General features: G+C 38.5%; 1 protein-coding gene across 3 annotated transcripts; it reads left to right on the top strand.

The window, feature by feature from the left end:
- The first annotated feature begins 2,718 nt into the window (after positions 1–2,718).
- zgc:63863 (uncharacterized protein LOC393372 homolog) lies at positions 2,719–20,289 on the top strand. Of its 3 annotated transcripts, none has more exons than XM_042506693.1 (10): positions 2,719–2,930; positions 4,072–4,126; positions 6,197–6,327; positions 6,440–6,520; positions 7,510–7,696; positions 7,819–7,920; positions 12,110–12,251; positions 13,071–13,255; positions 14,689–14,798; positions 15,716–20,289. In XM_042506693.1, exons 1-10 carry the CDS (start codon positions 2,861–2,863, stop codon positions 15,895–15,897), a joined length of 1,245 nt encoding a protein of 414 aa, XP_042362627.1. In that variant the 5' UTR covers positions 2,719–2,860; the 3' UTR covers positions 15,898–20,289. The 3 variants fall into 3 exon arrangements, with proteins under 3 accessions (XP_042362627.1, XP_042362630.1, XP_042362629.1); XM_042506696.1 differs by having other exon boundaries at positions 15,684–15,738; XM_042506695.1 differs by lacking the exon at positions 15,716–20,289 and adding an exon at positions 15,597–15,683.
- Positions 20,290–20,673: the final 384 nt, after the last annotated feature.

Below are 20,673 nucleotides of genomic sequence, written 5' to 3'. Positions count from 1 at the left end.
TACAGCTCATGTTGCAATTGTCATAAGGGTTGCCAGGTCCTGTGTTTTCAACTGACATCCCCTGTGGAGCATAAGTCATAATACACTTCCGGATTAGCTGCTGGATACCGTATATATATATATATATATATATATATATATATATATATATATATATATGTAATGCAGGCAGGCTATTTTATAGTTAAACTGTAATCTTTACTGTCAAAAGTGTATGTATAGTATGATGTTAATTCCACTAACTAATGGTGATCACTGCAGTTAGGCGGGGAAAAAGTCATACCATCCCTAATTTAAAAAAAAAAAAAAATGTATCATGCACATGGGACAACAATTAAGCTGATACTGATATATATATACACACACACACACACATATATATATATATATATATATATATATTATATATATATATTATTATATGTGTGTGTGTGTGTGTGTGTGTGTGTGTGTGTGTGTGTATGGTTATAAAATACTTGTGACAGATATATGTAATGCAGGCAGGCTATTTTATAGTTAAACTGTAAACTTTACTGTCAAAAGTTACATCGGTTTCCTGAAACAGTAAATTTCATTGGGAATTTTTTATTCTAAATTACCCTAAGCATCTTATTCTGCATTATGTTCTGTCAAAAGTAGGGATGCACGATATTGTGGGCATGTCCTCGGTATTTGCAGATATTGGCTTAAAAATGAAATATTGGATTTTTTTTAAAAATTGAGTCTCAAAATGAACATGCTCTAAACATCAGCCTTAATTTGAAGTATTTTTCCTATTTTACACAAAGAATGAATATTATGATATTATGAAAAGCATTGAATTTTATGTCTCCATCTGCTGGTGGGATATCACGATAAGAGTATGTATAGTATGATGTTAATTCCACTTAAAGACAGACTTAATGATCACTGCAATTAGGTGGGGAAAAAGTCATACCATCCCTAATTAAAAATAAAAATTTGTATCATGCACATGGGACATCAATTGAGCTGATATATATATATATTATATCATATATATATATATATATATACACACTTACATTTATGATCCTCAATCTTGGTTTTTATTTTTTATTTATTTTCTTTTGCATAAAACAAGGAGGCAATTTACTTGGCTGAAAACCAGATTCTTTAAGTTCACCTCAGGGTAATCGAACATTACCCTGAAGTGAGCTTTTAAGATAGCATTACTCGCAACACAAATCGAATGAATGAACGAATGAATGAATGAATGATCACTATGATCATCTGCTTATGTTGTTGCTAATAGCATGAATGTGTTGATTGACAGTAGAGCATATGAGAATAATGTGAAGGGGAAGCAATCGTGGTCCCAGCGCCTATGCCAAACCCCCTTTAGTCAAGCAGACATTGCAGAAATACTTTTGCAACATGTGCTCCCTCTAGAATCACACCAAATCCAGTGCTGGTCTTCTTTTAGTCTACAGTTATTTTTTTTGTCTTTACTTAAACATGAAATTTGTTAGGATCAAGGCTATAAACGGGGTCTTGATTTGTCTGTAAGATTTGACATTGTGGGCAATTTGTATGCAGCCAAGCACAACCTGAGAAGCAAAACTCAGGGCTGCAAAAAGCTCTACTTATACTTCTGTATGTCCTAAACTGTACCTGCACCAAACATCCAGGAAACCTAGTTTGCAGAAGCAAATTAGTGGCACTTGTAGGGTGGCTTTCCCATGATATCCCAGCAGTATGGTTTGAGATAGAGCTGTAAACCTTTACGCCACCACACTGTCGTTTACTTTTAAAAACTCTTTTATAAAATGGCCTTAAATTAGTTTTTGTTCACCTGTTTATTCTCAATTTTTAATTATTGTCTTATCATTACATTCATTTTTTTGGCTCCTTTGAATTTGTGCCAATCTTGTAATTACACTGCATATTTTTTCTGAATTTTATGTCTGTAAAGCACTTTGTAAACTTGGTTTTGAAAAATGTGATATAAATAAAATTATTGTTATTGTTGTTTATATTGCTCTATTTACATAGCTTCAATGGAAACACAAATAATGCAATACAATCATGCCTTCACAATAAAACTGACTATTGTATTTAAATCAGTTCCAGGAATTAAAGTTGGTCAACAGTCAAACAATTTAAAATTATACAAATTGGCATTAAATAATTAAAATGGGTAGGCATACTGTGGTTCTGCTTTGTTTCGATCCACATGTAGGATTTTAGTGCTCCATATCAGAATGAATTGAATGTATTTTTTCATGCTAAGAAACTCTTTTACCAAAAGTTGGTAAAGAAAAAAAAATAGAAAGCCAGTGAGCAAATTGTCAAGAAATGTCCCTCAAGTTGCAAGAAATTAGTAAAAGGGGAGTATTCAAAATCATTATATTATATATATTAAATTATGTTACAGGAAAGAAAAAAAGATATACATGTATCTTATTAGTTTCCAGCACTTTTTGGGTCCTTTTCATTTTTCTTTCTTTTTGTGCCTATTTTCTGGTAATTTTCTCTTTACTTATTTCTTGCAAATTTTTGCTAAAAGGGTTATTTCTAAACAGTCAGCATAAAATTAAACAAACACTGCCCACTAATGCTCAAATTTCACTATAAAACTACAGTCAAGTCTGCTTGCGGTGCGAGTCGATGAGAGCCAATGGTATTCGTGCACCGGGTCACATGTCAGATCAGGCCAATCACAGCGCAGCCTGGAGATTACATGGTAGGTTGATTCTTCCAGGGACAGCTGTTGAGAGAAACGCTAACGTTTAGCTAAAATGTATCAGTGTTTTTAACTGTTTTGATACATAATTTTATTTTTTAACTTGCCTATGGCACAACACAAACTTCGCCATTCAGTTGTCAGTTTGTAAAGGGGATGAAAAGGCTCAAGAGGAAGAAACAAACCGCGGGAGTTGGAGTGATTGAGAATGGTTTTGTCTCAAGAGGTAAGTCAACCAACAGATAACGACAGCTAACGTGAGGTAGTGTTTAATAAACGTACTTTACAAACAAATACAGGCTAGCGACACAAAGTTAACGCTAATTCTAACATTAAAACCACCTTGTATTCTCATTTATATCGACACACTGTACGTGTGGCCATCAGACAGAAACTTGACCAGTCGAGTCTATGTGGCAAAAAGCCAGAGAAGTTAATAGTATTACTGCAGCCAGCTGACACAAACTACAAGACACGAATCACGAGTTATCCTCTGGTGTGTCCTTAGCTGTATCTAACAGCCGTTTGTCCTTTTGTTGACACTGTTGTCAAAGTAAATATTGGCCACTTATATGCCACTGGTGCTTGCGTGGCAGCCTGTCAGCCAAGATGGAAAGTTGCAGATGGTCGCCTGACAGAGAGAGGTGGATATGATTTTATTCACTGTAATATGAACTAAATAAACAAACAAACAGAAAGAAGACATCACTTAATAATGGATATTGGTTTAACCTTTCAAGCTATTGAAACACTCAGCACCTTATTTTAAATTTGCTCCAAACTCACTCAATCCAGCAGCACTTACATAATAAATATTTTGATATTTATGACTCATTATGATCAACCATTTATTCATTTTAATTGTAGCATTTTTTGCATGACTAAGTGGATGAGTCGAAAGATCCATTCATTAAAGAGACGCTTCAGATCTTTTCTGTCGGCAAATTATGTTGAGCAGAAAACAACAAAATTTCCTTGTAAAAGTCGTACTTACATTTTTTAATAAAAACACTGAGACTTTACAGTTCATTTATTACAAAATTTCTATTAATTGTGTGTTAATTATTTTTTCCAGCCCTAAAACTGCATGTTTTTTATTCATAACATCTCCAATATCTCTCTCCTTCCTCAATTTCTTTTTTCTAATTTTTCTCCACATTGTTCTGTCCCTCTCTCCCTCATCCTTTTTTTTTTTTTACTCTCCTTACCTTCCTATTTGTCTCCTTTCTTGTTTGTTTTCCATTTGCTTTATTACTGCACTGTCTTTCTTAAATCCCTTAAATAACACTCTCACTGTTATATATCATCCCTCTATATCTCACTATGTCTTTTCTCTTTCCTTCCTTGTCTCTGTCTCTCTTTTACAGAACCAGACTGTGGGAGGAAACAGAAGTTGGCTGAGATCCATCAAGCTTTGATCAGGTTAAAATAACAATTATCAGCTACAGTTTGCTTGTTAAGGAAGATTTTTTTCTTGCCCTGTTTGACATCCAGGAGGACATGTTAATTAATCTTCCCCCTTTGTCATATTCAGTCAAAACATCCTCTGGATTGCAGTTATATATATTTAAAGCATCCCTCATTTGAAGCTGCTACAAATTAGCTTTTTTTTTTTTTTTTTTTTTTTACTAATGAGGCTGATTGATGTCTGTTCAAGAATGGCGAATAAGTAGTGAAGTACAAATACATAAACTCTTTGGGGTTTAGTGAAAGAATAAAAGTGAATGAAATTATCCGTCTTTTACACAATTGGTCTTTTAGACAAAGTTCTCACTCCACATCAGCTTTGTTTAAATCTAAAAAAAATGACAGTTTCCATTGTACAAAATACCTCTATTTAGCACTCGAGCACATGGCCACAGGATGTGTTTTCCCCAGGTGGGAATGCTCCTCCCTCTGGTGCTCGCCGTTCCACAATTAGATGGTATGCATTTATCCGTAGACAGTGACCTTCATCACTCCCTGCTAAGCTAATTTCACACATGAAGATTACTCACATGTACCCGGAGGAATACCGTGACAAGGTTCATGAAGACATTTGTGTTAGGAAGCATGTGGGACTTGATGGAGGGATGGCACAGGAAAGCTCATGCAGAACTGAGCTGGCTGACGTTTAATTGCGCGAGAACAAAAATCAGTTTTCTATGTCCATTTAATTTCGACATGTGAACCCACTTAATGCTGCCACAGTGTCAAGCTGACATGAAGTGAATCAAAAAACTGAACAATGAATTTGACTAATTGAGTGTAAGATTGTTGATAAAATTCTTTTAAAATTGTGTCTCAAAAAGGGAACGTGTGTGCAAAAGTGCTTTTGGAAGAATAAATCAATTTTGAAGACTGAGATTGTTATGATGAATTATTTATAAATTAGTGAATTGACAATCAATAAATAAAAATAATTCCCTAAATTAACCGTTCACATAAGGAGTTACCAAGTATTTAGAGATTATCACCACAAAGATCTTTTTTAGTCTCATTCCAGGCTTTCTTTAGATAATTGGCTATTTTTTATGTTTCATGTGTGAATAGCTATCTCAGTCTTTCTGTGTCTTCCATATTTACTAAACCAAAGTATTTTATGTTATTAAACAAAGTATTGTGCAGTTCGCAATACAAACAACAGCTGAAAACAAAATGGGACAACATTTTCTATGACAACGCATTTGACAGATCCGTTTTTCTACGTTAAAGTTGTATGGTTATCTAGACGGTCAAAGGTAAAATACCAGATCTTGGCCGAGCACAGAGCGATCTTTGCTTTTCAGACGAATTATTTACAAAATAAATCTCAGCGCTAGCTTTAATTTTTCAGCTATTTTGCCTTTTTAAATTTGTTTTATCTTTAAATCTTGAATCTAGGTAATGTGATTCTCTTAAAAAATAAAGTAAATCAATTAGTTGTACTGTGTTACCTTGAATTTGTGGAGAAAACTTTGTTTTTCTCACACGCCCTCCCTGCAGTGGAGAACATACTGATTTATAGATTTATTGGGGAACCCTTTTAACAACAGAACAGCAGAACCATATAAAAAAAAAACACAGTTTACAAACTCTCAAACAACTCATGCAGTAGATTCAAAGTCTCATTTAACCAGTCATACGGTCAAAATTTCCAAACACATGCATTTTCACTAAAATCTTAGGAGGCTCTGACGAGAACATAGATAAGTTTGACTGTGAGTTTTAAATGGTAAGGTTTGGCTAATTGATTAAGAAATGGCCATTTTGAGTGTGAAGTTTTCCTTAAATATTTGGTCCCTTATACACATGTAACATTACTGCACTAAAATTAAGAAAATTACACTTAATTTGTGGAATAGATCAATTTGTAATGGACACAGTTGTTAATGTTAAATGGCATTAACAGATTTTCACTCATTTTGAGAAATTTGTTTTTGAGGACTGGTTAACATGGAGATAATGTTGCTGTGTCAGCAGACTTTGTGCATCAGCTGGAACAATGTCCTATTGTGATGTTTGAATGTACAGTGATCCAGTGGACATTGAGACTCTGAGGAGAGCAGCAGCCAGTAAGGGAGGACTACTCACTGATGAACTGAGGAGGAAAGTCTGGCCCAAACTACTGAACATCAATGTGTACGATCTACCACATAAACCTGGTTAGTGGTTGATTAACACTGATATTTACTGGGTAAATGTATACTACATAGAACTACAGAATACTTTTACTAATGCTGGCAACAATGATAATAATAACGTCCTTTGTTGTAGGTCGAGATGTGAGGGAGAACCACAAGGACTACAACCAAGTGGTCCTTGATGTCAGGAGGTCCATGAAGCGGTTCCCTAAAAGTGTGTTTGTGTGTGTGTGTGTGTTTTATCTCCAAAGATAGCAGTGTAGCTCACAGTGCCTTTTATCAAAGTGCACCTCCATACTTACATCAACATGCAGATATCTGGCAAAGTTTAATAATTAATGAACTGAGAAAAAGCTGCAATGGGGAAGATTCTTGTCACAAGGTGCCTGTGTTGACAGACGAAATCACAAAGTGGGGAAAGCAACAGAGAAAAGTGTCTTATCTAACTGAGAGGCTGTCAGTTTAGTCAGTTAATTGCGGTTTTGGCTATATAAACATTTCTGCCAGGAGGAAGCAACACATCAAAAAAAAAGAAAAAGTGAAAGAAACAGCAGGGAATGAGGGGAAGCTGGATTCTGTCTGTATACTAAGCCGCTCAGCAAAGTCAGTATTTGATTTGTCTGTTTGCTGTTAAAAGGTGCAAGAAAAGTAAGATGTCAAGGTATACTATGCAGGATTTTCCAAAAAACAAACAAGATATAGACACATGCGAAAGTAATCCCTCTCATGACCCACTAGAAGTGTGGGGGGTTATATTTATCTGCAGAGACTCTGGTCTCTGCCTGTATTTTTTCAAAATGTCTTCTTGTTTTGCTATGTCTGGGATGTTTATTCGGGACTGAAAAGATAGCTGCAGGCATGCAAGAGAGAGCTGCAGAAATTGTGGACACACAGTAAAAGAATGCAAATATAATGAACAAGAGTGAATCTGCTGATGGCTTTCGCTTTCGCTTTTACCGGTGATATTGCTTACAAACATTACTGACCATTTCAGCATAGTTTAACTGTAAACACAATGTTTTATGCACATGTCCGAGTTTGGTCTGTGTTAAGCACTGGTCACAAGCAGTCAGACCAGAGTCAGATCATCTGTGTTCCCCTATTCACTACTTTCACAATCACAAGCATTTTTAGGTGTTTTAAGGTGTGTTGTTTTATTGACTCAAATTTTATGTATTTATGATCCTCTTGGTTCTCCTTTAGGTATGCCAGCTGCAGAGAGAGCTGTGCTTCAGGAGCAGCTGATTGACATCATACTGGAGGTTTTGAAACGCACTCCTCAGCTCCATTACTACCAAGGCTACCACGATGTGGCCGTCACTCTGCTGCTGGTAGTTGGGGAGCGGATGGCCATCGCCATGCTGGACACTCTGTCCAATCACCATCTCAGGTCGGGACTTTTTGAATAATAGATTTAATTAATCCATCTATCTTGGCATTTTAATCAGCTTAAATTACAAATGATTTAGCAGCAACGTTTATTTAACCTCTGTCTGTTTTCTCTGTGTAAAGGGATTTCATGGATCCAACCATGGACAGCACTAAACACATTTTGAACTACCTGATGCCTATATTGGAGCAGGTCGATACAGAACTACATGACTTCATGAACAGGTACGTGCGTGCGCGCGCGCGCGCGCACACACACACACACACACACACACACACAGAGGGAAGCAGAGAGACGCCGGAAGCAATTAGAAGAGTGGAAAAAGACATGGAGGGAGCAAACAGAGAGAGGGAGTGTGAAATTAAGAGTTAACTTAAGAATTAAGATGAAAGATATTAAATAAAGGGAGGACAATGAGGAGAAGGTGAGAGGAGGGAGGGAGGGAGGGAGGAGACATGGAGGAAAGAGAGAGATGCTGGAAGGATGGAGAGGCTGACTGAAAAAGTTCATATCCAAGCCGGCGGACAGCTGTGAGTGTTGCTGATTGAGTGTGGGAAAGAAAAAATCTGCTTCATCTATCATCAAAGCACTCATTTCACACACACACACACACACACACACACAAGCATACAAACGCTCACATTTTTAAAAGGTGCTGTTGCTGAGCAGTGGCTGCTAGCACTTAAGCACTGAACAGACTTCTAGCCATTTATCACCCCAGACCCTAGGTTGAGCCTCCTTGGATCAGACTTGGCTCTGACCTGTCGAGTCATGGAAACAGGACCTCTGGGGTGGTCCTGTGGCTTCTGGCATCAGGGTGATGGCGGTGGATCCTTTGTGTGCTGTGGGTTGCGAGTTGGAGTACCAACACGTTCCACTGATTCTCAACTCAGATTGGTATCTAGGTAATATGCAGGGTTTCCACGGTCATGGAAAACCGGAGAAAAGTAATGAAATTTCACAGTTATGTCATGAAATTAGAAAAAAACATTGAAAGTTCCAGAAAAGTCATGGAGATTTCCTTGTGTGTAATGAAATTTTTACACCAACCCCCCATGGATAACCTTCCATTTAAAGTAACATGACAGCAAATTTATTTTCTGTAGCTGTCGACAAAACGTCGCTGTAACAGTTTACAGTCATGTACGTTTCTCCATTTGTCAATTCCGTCTCTCTCTTCATTTTTGCCAGTTAGCTGAAATTATGTTTGAATAGAGTTTGAATCTGATATGTTTGAAAAACACAGGGAAGTGGAACAAGAATAAAAAAAAGAATAAAAGAAAAAAGTCATAAAAATTTTGAAATTTTGACCATGAAAATGTGTGGGAACCCTGAATATGGAGGCCAGGTCAGTGACTAGAGGTTTTTGTCATTTTCCACGGGTCATTCCTGAACAGCTTTTTGCAGTGTGGCATGGCACATTGTCCTGCTGGGGCGGCTACTGCCATCGCAAAGTGCCACTGACATGCGATGGACTTGGTTTGCAGTGGAGGTTGGGTGGGTGTTGCAGGTCAAGTGGCGTCAACATTAATGCCAGGTCACAAGTTTTCTCTGCAGAACATCGCACTGTAATTATATGATCAATGTTATTTACTTCACCTGTCAGAGTTTTTGATGTTTTGGAAAATAGGTGTAGTTATTGTGAGTCACTTTGGAAAAAATATAATGTAAGTACCAACCACTAGAGGGCATCAGTGTGTTGATCTTCACCTGTGAGTCTCACAGAGAGACAAAGATTGAGTGTTTTGTTTTTGAATTGGACCCCAATTGAAAATGCATCACTAGTGGTCTCGTTGGGGAGTTCTCGTGTCAGATGGTCCAACAGCTGTTTCCGAGTCTTTTCTGTCCCACCAAGGTGTGCAACACATTTACCTTTATCTGTGAAGTGTAATTAGCCAAAAAATGATTCATGATCTTTTTGCTTTTTATTGAAGCAACAACAAAAAAGGATTTTAAGATAAAACCAGTTACTGTAGGTTAGGGTTGGGGTGTGTAGTGACGGCTGGGATTCAGGGTGTTTGTAAGTCAATGATTTGTCCTCAAAGGTATTTCAATACGTGTGCATGAGTGTGTGTGCGTGCCTGTGTGTGTGTTGACAGTACCTTTGCTGCCTTGTTGCCTGTTCATAATTGATGCTGTGCTGGCAACCTCCATATTTGCAAATTACCCATCTACTCACATACAAGCTCACACAAACAGAAGAAGCACAAAAAACAAGACATTGCACTCTCGGAAAAACGGCTGGATAAACAACAACCGACTTCAAAGTTTTTTTTTTTTGTTGTTTTTTTGTGAGCACTTCCACTTCCCCTTACATGCCTTCTTATCTCTGCCTCTTTTCTGCTGTCCCTTTTCTCCTGCTCCCACTTCTTTTTTGTTCCTTTTGTTTTTTCTCTCTCCCACTTCATCTTATCTCTTTTATGTCCCTCTCATCACATGTGCTCCCTGCCCTTTGCTCCCTCTCTTTACCCCTCCCCGTCTGTCCGTCACTCCCACCCATTTCTTTTCGCCTGTCACTTCCTCCCCCTTGTGCTCATCCTTCTTCCTTCCTGAATGTTCCTATCTAATATTTATCAACTACCTCTAAAAGTATCCAATTTACTTGAGACTCTGTCAACAATAACAACCTCTATATGTCTGCACACAACAAAGAGCATCGGAGGGTTTTTAACCGTATGTGAAGGTAAAGAAAATGTATTTTCTTCAAAATTCACGAGGCTAGTTCTCTACAAATTGATGTGGTCATGTTTTAAAACCTTATTAAATTCCACAATTCTAGATACCCAATTCAACACCATGGTTAAAAACACAAAACACAACAATAACTTAAACATACACTGCTTTGTTTAAAAATTTTCAATTAAATTTAAATTTGATTACTAATCCCAGACGATCCAGCCTTAAAGCAAAGTACCAGTCTATGTGGCCTCATGATTTTGATATATGAATATATAGCCTACAGTATATTAACACAATTCTCCTTCATTGTTGTTGTTTCTTCAGCACTTGTTCATGGAAGATGTGATTGTTGAAAGGCTATTTGTTACAAACTTCCTCCTCTGTGATTGGATGTCTGGGTATAAAGTGAAACTGACAAATGCAGCATTTTACCAAAGTTGAATGTTTTTTAACTGTAAGCGACCAGGAAAAATGACAAACGATCAGCACACAATAGCTCAGTGCCTCGTCATGCCGCCAGGATAGTGTAAATACGTGGCGTTACATGCAGCTGCAGCTGTCACTTGTTGACTCAGTATTCAAAATCTTTTTTCTTTTTACCAATAAACTAGTGGTGGAAATTGAAAGGAGGTAGCCAGTGTCTGAAATAAATTAGGCCAGTTTCTTCAGTCATTGACAATTACGTTGGCCATCCAGCAACGAAAAGGAATAGGTGATACGAAATCAGATAATCTTGCTTATCTATCTTGCTTCGCATTTAGTGATTAGGCCTGACCTCCTGCCTTCTGAGTTATTAATCACTTACCGAAACATCGTGTGAATTGTCTTACTTCCATCTTCTCTCTCCCCTTTCTCTCTTACACATACGTCGGTGCTGCTGAAGTTGGGTCGGGTTTGGGTGGTTGATAGGCATTCATGATTATGATTGATTACCAGGGATGCGCAATATTGGGTTTTTTGCCGATGTCCGAGATGCCAATATTTAACAGCTCATTTGGCCGGTAAGCAATACCAATATTGATGTATCCACTTCTTTCCCGACCTACTTTTAGTGATCATCAATTTTTTTGTATAGTCATATTATGCATACTCTTACCATGATGGCCCTCAAGCAGAAGGATGCATGAAATACTTTTCACTGTATGTAGTATTCATTCATAGAATAAGATAAGATTCATAAAATAAGAAAGACGCTTTAGCTTAGGGTTGATGAAAAACATTTTTTTGATAACTGCAGAAATCAGCATGGTGACTGATTCCGATATTTTTTATTTTAAAGCCAATTTCTGCCGATAATCGATGTGCCGATATTATTGTGCATCCCCTTTGATTTCTATTTTAAACTATGAATATTTGAGGGTAATTATCACTGAAAATATCCCCCCAAAATAGTATGTGGGACAGCCTTAGAAACGCTTTTTTAAAGACATGTTCGAAAGTTTAAAAAAAAATTCATTTTCGATTATTTTGTTTACAGTGAGTCAACTCAGGGAAACTTGATTGTGACCAGACTGTAATGAAATGAAACCACTAGCTGCCTGGAAGATAGAAAATCAGTATAATTTGAAACAGAACTTATTGTTGCTTATCTTTGCCAGGATGTCTCAAGAAGGACATTGTTAATATCAGCAAGGCTTTACTGGTTAAATTAAGGTCGCATTAAAATGAAAAAAGTACTTGTGAGTGGCCTGTTTTTGTTTACATCTCTTCTTATATTTGCCTTTTTTCTTTTAGAGCGGAGGTGGGAACCATCTTCGCACTGTCCTGGCTCATCACATGGTACGGCCACGTGCTTTCAGACTTCAAACACACCATGAGACTCTACGACTTCTTCCTGGCCTCGCACCCACTGATGCCCATCTACCTCGCCGCCACGGTAAGAGAGTGTAGAAGCCAACAGGAAATGAACAAGAGGCTGCGACTTTGTTTTGTCAGTAATCCAGGATGCTCACTTGTGAATACATGCTGCCATACACACACACACACACACACACACATTGCACACTCATATACTCATGCACACAGTGAGGCAGAGTACTGTGAAGTCACTGGACTAGTTAATTAGATACCTCCTAATGAACAGATGAGAGAGTGAAAGAGGGGTACAGAGGGAGAGATAAAAAGGGAAAAGGACGAGGACTGCATCAGGAAATAGAATGACAAGGAGAGCCGACTGATGTTTGACTGAGAAGGAGAAACAGATTACAAAGGAAAAACATTTTTATATTTGTGACTTTTTTCACTCGTTCCTCTTTGAAACCTGTTCCTCTGGGTGCTCACACCAGCTGTTTTGGGAGAAATGTTTACTGCTGGAGCTTGGATGCGTTATTTGTGTGTACATGCTTCCTGTTTTTAGGTGTTTATTTGAGTGTTAAAAGCTCTTTTTTAACAGGACAGTTTTGTGCATGTTGATTAGTGTGTGCAATGTGTGCATTTTGCTCATTTGCAGTTGAGGATGTTTCCGTATTTGTGTGCAGGGGCTGGGCAGAGGGAGAGGTCTGTTTGAAGTGTGTGAAACAACAAAGCAGAATGTAGTTCATGTTTCCTCCAAGGCTGAGTACAGCACACAGCATGGGGGGTTAACTCTTCATCTGCCTCACTCGAATAACTGAAACTACCCACTGAATGTATGCTCCAAGGTTAATCAGACTGCACAGTGTTCAGAGTTTACATTTTTAACATCTCTCTTCCTCAGATCGTTTTGCACAGAGAGAGGGAGGTAAAGAAGACGGAGTGTGACATGGCCATGGTCCACCACCTCCTCTCCCGCATTCCGCAGGACCTCCCATACGAACTTCTGATTGGCCGAGCCCAGGACCTGTTCAGCCACTACCCTCCATCTCTACTGGCCAAGCGAGCGGCGCTGCAGTCTCGCAAGAGGTGAGGGGAAAAAACAAAACTAAAGGGGTGTTCATGATAATAATGTTAATACTATTTAATAAACTTTGTGCTTTTGGACACATGAGAAGGGTCATACAGGATCATACTTTCAGTCATGATCTCAATTATGGACACTTTAATTCATATGCTTGAATCTTAAGTTATCTATATCAAAGGTCTAAGGATAGAAGATGTAAAGTTCATGCTGCTATTTAACTAAAATGTATTTCCTTGCATTCTGCTTCACTTTAAACTGGCCAAACAATTTGTCTCTTACTTTTTGATTAATTCATTAACTGATTAGTCTACAAAATTGTAAAAATGCCCATCATAACTTCACTGCAGTATTATCTCCAAATGTTCAGAGATATTCGCAAATGTTCACATTGAAGAAGCCAGAAACATTAAAGGTTTGACATTTTACTTGATAAATGACAAATGATTACATTCATGTTATCACAGTTGTTGTCTGTTAGTGTTTTGGCAATCAATTGATCAATTACTTGACTAATAGCTTCTGTACCTTCACTTTTTTATGCACATGGATTTAAGAAACAAGACTCTACTACCAAGGTTTACCACATGCAAATATTTTGAGATGGTGTATATTGACCAGTGGTGAAGTACATATTACGATCAGTTATTTAAGTAGAAGTACTTATACCACACTGAGAAGATACTTTGCTAGAAGTTAAAACCCTGCTCTGAAATCCTTTCAAATAATAATGGTGTGCAGCACTGTAGTGGAGTAAAATGTACAGAATTTCTCTCTGAACTGTAGTGGACTAGAAGTATAAAGGAGCATGATAAGAAAATACTCAAGTAGAATAAAAGTACATCAAATTTGTAATTTGTTGATTGCAGGTAGTATGATGTAATTCCCTCAGTGACCAAGAAGGGGTGCTCTAAAAACACATCTAGACCGTGCTGCTGCTGACATGCACAGGTCATTTAGTGTGTGTGTGTGTGTGTGTGTGTGTGTGTGTGTGTGTGTGTGTGTGTGTGTGTGTGTGTGTGTGTGTGTGTGTGTGTGTGTGTGTGTGAGAGACCCTTTTTCCACTTTTTTTTTTGTTGAGGAGGAAACACAACTACACTTTCTCTCAGTGTATCCATAGTCTCTCCATCACTCTCCCTCTCTTTGTCCTTCAGCATTCCTCACAGTCATTGTTCAGGAGAGGAAGTGACATCACTGACACAAGGCCTTGACTGAAAGATGTCCCATAATGCATTATTCCTATAGCTTCTTATATACAGGAACTACTGAGTTAGCAGATTTCCCAGATTGTCTCTCACTTTTCCCCTTTGCCAGCAGTTGATTGTTCAATCTGTCTCTTACTGTCGTACCAGCTGTTCATGCTTCACCTCAGACCTGACTGTCGGCCTCCTTTTTTTTTTTTTTTCCATTTTTCTCTTCCTCTGTTTTCTTTCTCCAGTTTGTCCATGAGCACCTTCCAGGCATTTCAGATCTCCACCCTCCACCAGAGGCCTGACTCTATTCTGCAACGCCTCACCAAGGCCCAGGGCTCCACCACCTCCAGACACGGTAAAAATAGTAACTTTAATCTTATTACTGACACCAAAGAAGGGCTGCACATGTGCAGACACACATGCAGATGAGTGAAGTAAAAGTGAACATGTGTTGGATACTTTTTCAAGTTGAAAAGACATTAATATTGACTGTAAGATATGTAGAACCAACATTTCAAACATCGTAATCATTTGATGGATCCACATTTTTGGGGTCCCTTATAAAAGAACACAACTCATCTAAACAAGGCAATAAATATGTCATCCCCCACAAACGCTGTCCCCCTTCGGGCCAATCAGTATCAAGTCAACAAATGATGTAGTACCCCCATCAGACCAATCAAGTGCATATTTAAATATGCCATAACAGAACAAAGAGAGGCTTTATTCCCGTCGGTTTTGTGGGAATCTGATCAGTGGTGTCTGACATATTGTCTGTGATGTACAGGCAATCAAAAAATATGCTGTAATTTTCCCCTCAGGCCAAACAGTGTAATATTAAAATTGATGCACATCATTCCCTGTAGTTTCATCAAAATTCAATTAGCGGCATTCAAGATGAAGTGTGTAATGGCCAAAGAATGGGAGTCGGTAAGAGACAACCCGCTGTCTAAATGTGCAACGTGAGGAATGTTGGCTGATGGGCAAGGAGAAACTTTAAGTGGAGTTCATAGCTCTTTGGGCCTCTGGTTAATTAATGTGATGTTTAGTGAAGATCTCGGAGCAGGATTGGTTGTTTAATACTTTGTCTCCTCCTTGTCTCTACTCCGTGTGTTTTGACATCCCTTGACCCCCATTTTGTTCTCAATCCCAGTAACATAATGCAGCTTGATCCTCCTTTTGCTTGAGCTTTCTGCGTCTTGAATCCCTCTTGACCCCTCCGTGTCTCCGCTCCTCACAGTCTGACCCCTCCTCCTTATTCTGTGCTCATAGCCCCTCGACACTCAGGTCTGGAAGCAGCTTTGCCCCGAGACAGAGGCCAGCTGTGGGGGAAGGGGAACAGGATGGTGAAGATGGCAGTGTGGGGGCTGTCCGCTACGCTCGGGGCGGCCGTGTTCGCTGTGGCTCAGACAGCTATGGACTGGGGACCCGAGGTGTTACTACAACTGTTCTGACGTGACGGTGGGGACTTGGACTGTTAGACCCACACATTAACACATGGTGACAGTAGACACACATCGGCTCTTCAGATGGATTCACTATAAACGAACATACACACTCAAACAAAGACGTTGAAGACTTGAAGCTCGTCTCTCCTGCTGAGAGGAAACATTGGAGAAAAAAGCAGGAGGAGGTCAGTTATTTTAGTGCCAAACAGGTTGTTGCTATTCAACTACAATGAACATATGTTAGCCACTAGCCAGCCTCGGGGTGTGTGCATGCGTGTGCGCGGTTGTATGTGTGTTGCATGTTTTTGAGCGGGTATTCCATCCAGACCTCATATCACACATAAACAAGGATGGATAACTGTAAGGGCCCACTGGGTCCCCTGACCTTTTGAGCCCCTGGGCCCAAGTGTGAAGTGATAGAAACATTTCTTTATGAAAAGTCAAGTGAACGAGACCGAAAATAACCAAAGAAGAATCACAAGACACAAAACAACCAAAGACAGGTGCAAAATTACCACAGAGAGATGCAAAAAGACTACAAACAGATGTAAGACAATCACAGATTGACGTAAAACGACCACAGAGAGATGCAAAAAGACTGCAGACAGACAAAGTGAGTGCACAGAGATATATAAAGACTACAAAGAGATGCAAAAAAACTACAAAGTGACAAAATGACTACATAGATACTTAAAATTACCACACATGCAAAGGCTTCACAAAGACACAACTTGACTATAAAGAGTCATAAAACGACCACAGAGAGATGCAAAATGACCTTCAAAGAGACAAAGTGAGCACATAGCGATGCATAAAAACTACAAAACGATACCAAACACAGGCAGATGCGAAAGGACTACAAAGAGACACGAAATGTCTGTGAGATGTGGAAAAAGACAACAAAGAGACACAAAATTACCACAGACAGTAGAGCTGCAATGATTAGGAGATTAGTGTCAACTATTAAATTAATCACAGACTAATTTTATAATGGAATTGGTTTGAGAAATGTTTTTAAGAAAAAAAAGTCAAAATTCTCTGATTTCAGCTTCTTAAATATGAATATTTTCTTTGCTCCTCTACTACAGTATACTGAATATCTTTTGGTTTTGGACCAAACAAGACATTTAAGAACATCATTTTGACATTTTTATAGGCCAAACAACTAATCAAATAATTGAGAACATGATTGACATATTGATTAACAATGAAAATAATTGTTTTGTGCAGTCTTGCCATGGATGCAAAAAGTGTCTCCTGGTCTGGAGGTCTTGCTCCTGTGCAGTAGGACAAGTGGTGGGGGGGGGTGGGGGTCACTAGTTTGTGCCCAGGGGCCCATTGTCTCAGTAACCATCCATGCATGTGTGACACTAACACATCTTGCCTTCTCAGGCTGTTGCTCACACGGTGCCGTTGGTGTAACATTTTACACGTGTCGCTGTGTGTTTGCAGTTAGCTGATTATTTCTGCTGATAACTCGGTTTTAGACTGTCATGCTTGTTTCGTTGCATTTCCGTTGATGGTGTTTTAGCGCGCTTGTTGGATCAGCATCCATATCTGGGAGCCAAAAGTGCCCGTAGCCAGCACAATGACACATGAATACAAATTATTAAAGAGCGGTGTTTTCTGTGAGTGGAGAAGGAAAGCGGGAGAGAAATGGGAAACATGGAGGGAGAGATTTTGCCTGTGAGCTACTGGTATTAATTGCTTCACTCCAGGTGTCAGCCAGTTACATTTACGGAAGAGTTTGATACCCAAAAAAATGAGCTTCTGCTGCCCCAAAATGTGAACATTGCAGATCAGTTTGCACGCAATGCAAGCAGTGGGCATTGTGCAAATGCATTCTGCTAGGGGTATTGAAATACGAATTTTTTAATGTGGTATTTTTCCGTAGCAGTTTTCTGGCTGTTGTGGCCTACCACTGTTGAACGAATATAGAAAAGACAGCACTACTTTTACATTCTTAAAATATTTAGCAGGTTTGCGTCAACATCCACCCTGAACAGCCGTCCACAGAACTACATGGACTCACTTCTTCTACATCACATTTCTTTTCAGCATTTTACAGCTGCCGCGATTATTTTAACATATGTGAAGATGAAATTTGTATTTTCTATTAGTGGAGGAAGTTAACTACCTGCTGCACCACACAGCCTGTAGTTATTGTTGAACCAAACATAATTATTGAGTTTCAGCGCCTGAAAAGTGAATATTAATAATTGAGGCTGTTTCCAACTGAGGTATACATATGTACAGCACACTGGGTTTCTCCAAACAGCAATGCATGCACTGTGTGTCGACTTTTATTCTGAAATATTTAGTAGCTTTTTACTAGCATGCTGCTGTGTTGCATCTGTTAACACAACTTCACCGGAGTCACAACACACTCATCCATCCTCTTCCTCCGTCATCACATATAAATGTGTGGCTTCTTTGCACAGTCGGATTGAATGTGAAGTTATCCTGTTGATTATAGTTGCTTTGCAGCGCATGAATTCAACTGGTTTGTGCTTTGTTGTGAATGAAATTGCAGTATGTTTTGTACAAATCTAGCCTGTAGCCTCAGGCTGTTTGAGAAGGTAATTAACAAGACAGTCTATTGATCTGTCACTCCAAGTAGGCATTCTTTAGATAATGGCAATTATTGCGATTTTAATTGGTGATAATCAGTCAGTCATTTTATTAGAGAGTCAAAAAATCGTTCAAAGGCCTGTTACTCAGGTGGGCGGCTGGCCTGCGGGCCAATTCAGACATCAAGTCGGTCTGTGGTGGCTGTTTGAATAGCCTCTGCATGTTCCGCTTTTCAGTTTGACAAGCTGTACATCTTGTAAAACATCACATGTGTATGTGTGCAGTGATTAAATGTAATAAGTGTGTGTGTGTGTGTGTGTGTGTATGTGTGAGAGATGGCAAATGTTGACTTTAGTCACAGGTCAGTTTATTTTTTTTTTCCTTTTAACTCGCTGGGCATCTTCTGCTTTTTATTACATTTTTTTTTGTTTTGGTATTTGAAGTATAAACTGTCACCAGTCTAAATATTTATTTTAAGATCAGCAATCTGATTGGCTATTTATATAATAATGAATCTGTTAATTGGATTTTATGAATGTGTATTTAAAATGAATATGTGGGGCATTAAAAAAAAAGGTTAATAAGGTTTGTAAGCATCACCATTGTGGGGTTTTTATTTTTAAAGGTGATCCAGTTAATTTACTTATAAAATGCTGCATCTGGTCAGTCAGTATGAATCAGACTAGAAGTAAAAGAAAAGTTTGAGATTATTGGAAACACGCTTCATTGCGTTCTTGCTGAGAGAAGATTGTTACCGCTCATGTCTAAATGAAAGGCCACTAAATAAGAAGCTACAGCCAGTAGCTAGTTAGCTTAGCACAGAGTAAAAATGAGGGGGAACAGCTAGCCAGGCTCTCTCCAAATATAACAAAGCACCTCTTCAGTTTACTCGTTATATCTATAGATGGATTACTGAAAGGCCCGATGGGCATGGCCCAGGGGCACAAAATATCAGCGGGGGCCCTGGCCTTTACCCGCAAAAGGTATCTAAAATGAATTATACTGAAAGAAAGAGACTCAAAAAAACTACAGAGATACAGAGGAACCACAGAGACTCCAACAGACCAAAAACGATACAAGCTACTGACTCTGCTGGAGTATTTCTTGTCCAGTAGAAGTCTGTTTGTTAAACTTAAAATCTTCTCATCTAACTTTCAGCAAGAAAGCAAATAAGCTTATTTTCCAAATCTCTCCAGCTAGTCCTTTAAATGTTTGGCTTAGATCACTTGTTAGATTAAAATAGCAATAAAAATAGACATTACAAAGGGAACGTTTATTGTCTTGTGATGTGCATGGTTGGCATTGATGTGCATCCTGCTCCTCTTACACAAACAGCTCATTCTGCAGAGAAGTTAATTCTGTTATCTCTGGCTGCACTTTTTAAAGTGACTGTATGTAATTGTGCATCTATAGTCTGACACTTGGAAACAGGTTAAAAGGTTGGTTAAAACAATTTTTAAAAGACGTTTTTTTTTGCATGTAATCTTTGTTTACACTTGATCAGCTGCCTAAGACATAAATATGCAGGGAAAAACCCTTTGACCAGTCAGTGTGTGATCATCAAACATAGCTCAAGTTGCCACTTCGTTGTAGTATTATTAGTACCATGTAGACCTGCACACACACACACACACGCTCATATAGTGAGAGAGTGGTGGTGGTGCCAGATCATAATGAGGATTTAATTCCTGCCCCTGGCTCTTGGCGTGCTCAAGACACTTTCTTCTTGTCTTTTTTTCTTTCTTCTCGCTTTCACACTCAAACACCTACACAAACACCTGCACTGGTGTCAGCCTGGCAGAGGCCTTCGATGAAAAATGATTGAAGCCTGTTACTTTGTTTGATGAAACCAACCCAGCATGTAAAAGACAGAAGATGGATGCTGTTGAGCCCCAGTCTAAAGCTGACTGAAAAAAAGTTAATTTTCAGGTTTAGAGACATTAAAGTCCTAAAGAACTCTTCTAGAAGAGGTAAACACAGAAAATAGAGGTGATACATAATTTTATTTGACTGTAGTGCAATGATTTACTTTTATTAGCTCTCTTGATAGTAGTTTAAAAAATTCACTTTTAATCAATGCTTTTTCACTTGCATTTCATTATCTCTTTGTCTCACTTGATATCAGCCCACATCTGCAAAGATTTTTAAGGCTATTTTGCACTCCACCTACTATCCATTCTGTTAAATCTATTTGCCAAACAAACAAACAAA

The sequence above is a fragment of the Plectropomus leopardus genome, chromosome 18 (genome assembly GCF_008729295.1).
Source record: "Plectropomus leopardus isolate mb chromosome 18, YSFRI_Pleo_2.0, whole genome shotgun sequence".
NCBI classification, from domain to species: domain Eukaryota; kingdom Metazoa; phylum Chordata; class Actinopteri; order Perciformes; family Serranidae; genus Plectropomus; species Plectropomus leopardus.
This window is presented reverse-complemented; position numbering and strand designations above follow the sequence as displayed.

Excerpts from the sequence above, each read along its gene's own strand:
- zgc:63863 (XM_042506693.1), top strand. The coding sequence starts at position 2,861 with ATGAAAAGGCTCAAGAGGAAGAAACAAACCGCGGGAGTTGGAGTGATT. Across the intron at positions 2,931-4,071 it reads GAATGGTTTTGTCTCAAGAG|AACCAGACTGTGGGAGGAAA; the intron begins GTAAGTCAACCA and ends TCTCTTTTACAG. Across the intron at positions 6,521-7,509 it reads CATGAAGCGGTTCCCTAAAA|GTATGCCAGCTGCAGAGAGA; the intron begins GTGTGTTTGTGT and ends GTTCTCCTTTAG.